General features: G+C 37.5%; 1 protein-coding gene across 5 annotated transcripts in view; it reads left to right on the forward strand.

Annotated features, from left to right (window-relative positions):
* The window catches only part of stm (starmaker), a 33,633-nt gene extending 27,909 nt beyond the window's left edge, over window positions 1-5,724 (forward strand). For all 5 annotated transcript variants that reach the window (XM_084313496.1, XM_084313497.1, XM_084313493.1 and 2 more), the window contains exons 23-27: window positions 600-644; window positions 919-963; window positions 2,766-2,822; window positions 3,329-3,396; window positions 5,541-5,724. In XM_084313496.1, coding sequence (XP_084169622.1) covers window positions 600-644; window positions 919-963; window positions 2,766-2,822; window positions 3,329-3,354 — 173 coding nt within the window. In that variant the 3' untranslated portion in view covers window positions 3,355-3,396; window positions 5,541-5,724. The remainder of the gene's footprint in view (window positions 1-599; window positions 645-918; window positions 964-2,765; window positions 2,823-3,328; window positions 3,397-5,540) is intronic.
* Window positions 5,725-6,000: the final 276 nt, after the last annotated feature.

Consider the following 6,000-nt stretch of genomic DNA (forward strand, 5'->3'; position numbering starts at 1 on the left):
CCGACAACACACGTTAATGTCCCCATGGGCCATACACGTCTTCTTTAAACAAGTCAAGAAGAAACATCACAATAAGTCAAGAACAAAACAAGAACACCATAAGGTCCAAAAGATTTAAAATAAATGCAAAATAAATGCAACACTCCCAGACATACCCCACGCGAAGGTAAGGAAAAACGCACTAAAACCAGGTACCACAGGCAATGTGGAGGAGAGAAACCTTAAAAGGGCCATTCATCCTGTTAACTTAAAGCTTGGTGTATTGTTTTTATTGACCTATAGTCCATTCATGCTGAGTGAATCAGTTCCCCAAGCCACATTTGTGTATTCAACATTTTTCGGGGAATTAACTGATAGAGAATTAATCGTATCGTGGTCAAATGAAGAGATTTCATGATGCATTGAAACGTTGCCTGAATAATCGTAATCGAATCGAATCGTTGTGGGGTCGAATCGTTACACCCCTAGTAACAGTAACAGATAATGATCACAGTAATGATGAGGATTCAGGATATGATAAACTGGCAACCTAAATGATAGGATACAGAGTCTACTTGTATGCGATATGCTGATTCTTGTGTGTGTTTGTGTTTGTGTAGAGGACGACGAAGAACTTCAAGCAGATTCTGAAGAGCCTACTGATGGTAAGATCATAGTAGATAATCTTTTATGCTAGTTGATAATTATATAGTAGTAACTAATAATAATGATATACTTTCTAATGATGTACTTTCTACTCGGTAACTCTACAAAGATAATGATTAGATGTTCTAGTTGTCTGATATCAGTCTGACGTGTGTGTGTGTGTGTGTGTGTGTGTGTGTGTGTGTGTGTGTGTGTGTGTGTGTGTGTGTGTGTGTGTGTGTGTGTGTGTGTGTGTGTGTGTGTGTGTGTGTGTGTGTGTGTGTGTGTGTGTAGATGATGAGGAGACACCACCTAAAGATTCTGAAGAGCCTACTGATGGTAAGATCATAATAGATAAGCGTTCTATCTAACACGCTAGTTCATAATGATATAATAACTAAAGATGATATTGTAACTGATAGTAATAATAACTAATGATAATGATATAGGTATCAATGATAATAATATAGTAACTAACTGATAATAATATAGTAACTTATGACAATTTTATAGTAACTACAGTAACTGATAATGATATAACTAATGATACTGTTATAATAACTAATTATTTTATAGTAACTAATGATGTTATATATAAGAACTAATGACAATGATATAGTAACTCAATAACGTTTAAGCTTAGCTTTCTATGAAGCTTGCTATCTAACATGCTAGTTGCTAATGATATAGTAAGTAATGATAATGGCTAGGATGATAATATAGTAATGATAATATATTAACTAATAATCATGCTATAGTAACTAAATGACGCTGTTATAATAACTAATGATGATATAGTAACTAGTGATAATGACATAACTAATGATGATATAGTAATTAATGATAATAATATAGTAACTAATGATAATTTATAGAACTAACGACGATATAGTAAATAATGACAATATAATAACTAATGATAACAGTATAGTGACTAATGATGATGATGTAATAGCTAATGATAATAACATAGTAAGTAATGATAATGATACAGTAAGTAATGCTAATGAGATAGTAACTAATAATAATAATGTAACTAATGATAATGATATATTATTATAATGAGATCATAACGACCGGTAATGGTAATAATGTAAACTACCACTGTATAAACTGAACATGTGCTGGCTATCGTCTAAAGAGGGTAGAAGAACTGACACTGGCCAGCCACAGATGCAATTCACCAGCATGGTTAAGGGTTAGGTTTATAAACAACCTTTTAGGTGAAAGTTCTGGCAAAGAACGGCATTGCAGCTTGGCCAACAAGCGGTGACCACGGAGTTTTCTGAATTGACCTAATCAAATCAAATCAAATGTATTTGTAGAGCCCGAGATCACGTGGAATTGCCCCCATGGGCTGTACAAGTCAAGAAGAAACATCACAATAGATCAACAACAAAAAACACCATCAAATCGAAATATGCAACACTCCCAGACTTTCCCCAATGAAGATAAGGAACACACAAAAAAGCACCACAGGCGACGTGGAGGAGAGAAACCTCAGATGGGCTGTTCAAAGGGGATCCCCCAACTGGATGTCGGTGATAATATAGTGTTGCTATGAATGATAGATGGATGGAGAATATAACAGGCGAATAATTGGTATATATGTAATGAAACACATATATATACATACATGGTAGCAATAGTATAAGGTACATACGATTGACATTTTCTTTTTAAATAAATAGAGCTAAGAACAACAACAAAAAAAGCATAGGAAAACGAGCACTGGTATGAAAATAAGATAAAGGCTCAAAGTCAAGGCTCGGAGCTCAAAGTATCAGAGTCATATTCCCCAGGGGGTAGGAGAACCACTCAGATCCAGTTGAAGTAGAGCGGGCATGGTTAGATGCCGGTCAACTGAGGGCGACGTAGGGTGGATCCATCGCACCTGTGTCAGAACCGGCTTGAGGAAGAATAGCCGCTGCAGTCGATGCTCTTAGCCACATCAAGGACGGCGCAGGGAAGATCACACCACCTTGACTATCACCTCGAGACATCCACTCATAAAATACCTCTAATTGTGCGTAGTAGTGGAAACACTGTGGCTGTACTGTGTAGATAGGAACTGCGCCCTCTATCGTCTTCATCTCTTTGTTGTCTTCTAATTGTCTCTGCATGTAATTTCCTGTTACCAGCTGTGGTACCTGATGACTCTAACCAAACAGATGACCCTGCCACGGCTGCACCAGAGGGTAAGGGTCACACTCAGATATCACATTACAGCCAATCAGAACACCAGCAAGTGAACTATTTAGTTAGTTAGTTAGTTTTGAAGTTAAAATGCATTAAGTATTACAATTAGGTACTGGGTAAAGTCACAAGAATTTGTCCGTTTGTTTGGGAATGGGTAGTCTTTTTTTAATGCAAAATGTTCTATACTACTGATCTAGGATCAGCGGGCAGTCATTTCATGTCTCTCTCTCTGTCTTTACCTTCCTCCAATACAGTCTGAATTAATGTCAATATCCTCTGTGTGTCTCTGCCTCCCTCTATTGCTCTTTCTGTCTCCATGTCTCTCTCCTCTTGGTCTCTCTCTACGTCTTTCTCTTTATGTATCTCTCTATGTATCTCTCTCTCTCTCTATCTCTCTCTCTCTCTCTCTCTCTCTCTCTCTCTCTCTCTCTCTCTTCTCTCTCTCTCTCTCTCTCTCTCTCTCTCTCTCTCTCTCTCCTCTCTCTCTCTCTCTCTCTCTCTCCAGATGCTGCTGCTTCAGCCATGTCTTAGCCCTTTGCCTAAGCTGCAGCTTGGATGCACCCAGTTCTACAGGTACTGATGCATACAGTGATACATGCAATGTATACACACTAGGGCTGTCCCTGACTAAGGATTTGGATAGTCGACTTTGATTGGCCGAAATTTGCCGATCGACTACAACCCTGAATAATAATTTAAAAAAAAGTATAATTTTGTTTTGTATCATTCCATTTGGGCTGTGGGGGTGCTTAATGTCTGAAGGAGTCGACTGAAGGCTTCTTGTCCTCTGTGAAAGCATGCAATTGGTCCACTGATGGATACATCTTGATATTTGTCTAGTCTAGTGTGTTCATTAGATGGGTGAAATCCTCTTTCAGTGTTTTCTTAGGCAGTTAGCCTCGCTGGTATGTGCACCATTAACGTTAGCCACGCGTCTAGAAGTCTTTGCTTTTGGAAAGAATGATAAAAAAAAAATATATATATATATATATATATATACCGTATATATAATATATAATATATTTGTCTTTATTAAAAAAAAAATTGCATTCGACCTAAGAGGTTGGCAGTCGACTACGGCCCCTTTCGATCGATCATTAGTCAACTATCCGACTAATCAGGGTCAGCCCTAATACACACACACGTTTTAAAATTCTTCTTTCGCAACATTTTGACGTTGTAAACTCTAGTATCATTGTGTTGTTTTAAAACCTGCGTACAGTATGTTGGTGTTTTAAAACGAAACTCTTCTTTCATAGGAAATTACCGTTCTTAACACATTCGGGGCCAGACCCGAGATATCCCGGGTTAACTCGCCATGCGTTGGGCGTCAGACCCGAGATTTCTCGAGTTTTCTATCGTTATTTCTTTTATTCGATATTCCCATTCATAATCCATCGAGGGAGCCTGTGTTATCATTGGGAATGAGTCTGAGATCGCAAATGTCCAATACCGCCGCCTGCCACCTTGCGGCCGGTATTGCACATCCTTTGAAACGCTCTGGCTTGGTCTGTGCGTTGATCTAAAAAGTCCGGTCCGGGTTTTCCTTGTCGGGCAGGACAAGCGTTTATAACACATGGATTGAGGATAATCAAGCACTCCCAGTTGATGTTCTTTGGTGGATTATGTTGGCAACACGATCGACATCAATACTTGGAATGGCGATCAGATAATTGGAATATTATTTTCGGAGTACATCCTAGTCAAGGTATCAATCTTGCGTTGATCTAAGAATCCCTTCCCCGCGATCCGAACGTATGTGTGTAATGTGTGTGTGTAACGTACGTTGGTGACGATCGAAGCATAGAAAAACGATAATACCGATAATATAGCATTGATTTCAGATTGATTGTTGATACAGGGGAGAAACGGCACGGTTTTTTGTGAAATGCACGATTAGACAGGAGTATTCTAAAACTATACTCATATTCACCACGGTATAAAACGGGAATGTATGGATGACATTTTTTTTTCTTTTTCACAAATGTAACCATAGATACTCAATGTCAAATGGGCAACAGTATTATATCCATAGCTATGATATTTAATATAGTTTTAGCCCTGCAAACACCGCCATGTATCCCTATTCTTTATAAGTGGTGGCCTTCTTACCCCACGGTACGAAGCGACCTCTGGCGCTGAAAATGGTAAAGATTTCAGAAATGCTGCACAAAAATTCCCAAGAGAAATGTCAATAACTTTTTAACCACAGATGATATAAACATGGGGATTGGATTATTGTTTTACTTGTCTATTATTATGATGTTTTAAAACTTGTCTTTTTTACTATTCTCATGTTTTAAAACTCCTCTTTCATATTATTCTGATGTTTTAAAACTATTCTTTCATATTATTCTGATATTTTAACTCCTCTTTCATATTATTCTGATGTTTTTTAACTCCTCTTTCATATTATTCTGACGTTTTAAAACTCTTCCTTCATATTATTCGGATGTTTTAAAACTCCTCTTTCGTATTATTCTGATGTTTTAAAACTCTTCTTTCATATTATTCTGACGTTTTAAAATTCCTCTTTCATATTATTCTGACGTCCTATTATTCTGATGTTTTAAAAATATTCGTTCCTATTATTCTGATGTTTTAAAACTATTCTTGCCTATTATTCTGACGTTTCAAAACTATTCGTTCACATCCTATCGTTGTTTTAAAGCCCTTCGTATCACTGTGTGTCTTAACTGGATGTTTCCACTCCACAGAGCCATCCTGGTGTCTCCACAGCAGAATGCCAAGTCTTCCTCCTATCGCCATGACAACAACAACAACCTAAAACTCCATTCTAACGCTGCACTTCATAGACCCAAGCTACACTCAAAATCTCTAAAGTCCATTCTAAACTCATTATTCCATGCACTCTGAAATTTAAACCATTTTTAACCCTAATCTGTTGGTTTGGCTCTTGTCCTCTTCCTCTAGTCTAGTGGATACTGGGCTACAGTATGTATTGTGGGTTAGTACAGTAAATTATTCTTCTAACTATCTGGTACACAAGATTGTCAGCCATAATATGGTTTTAACCATGCTGTTTTTATACAGGACATACATGTGAAGGCTAGTTCAACAGTCTATCATAGAGTTTATATTGTTGCTGTCTGACACATATGTATGTTCCCATGTATTTTGTGATACAACTGAAGAAATGTCACAAACCCAGGATCA

This window comes from Notolepis coatsorum (genome assembly GCF_963971535.1).
Source record: "Notolepis coatsorum genome assembly, chromosome: 4".
Lineage (NCBI taxonomy): Eukaryota > Metazoa > Chordata > Actinopteri > Aulopiformes > Paralepididae > Notolepis > Notolepis coatsorum.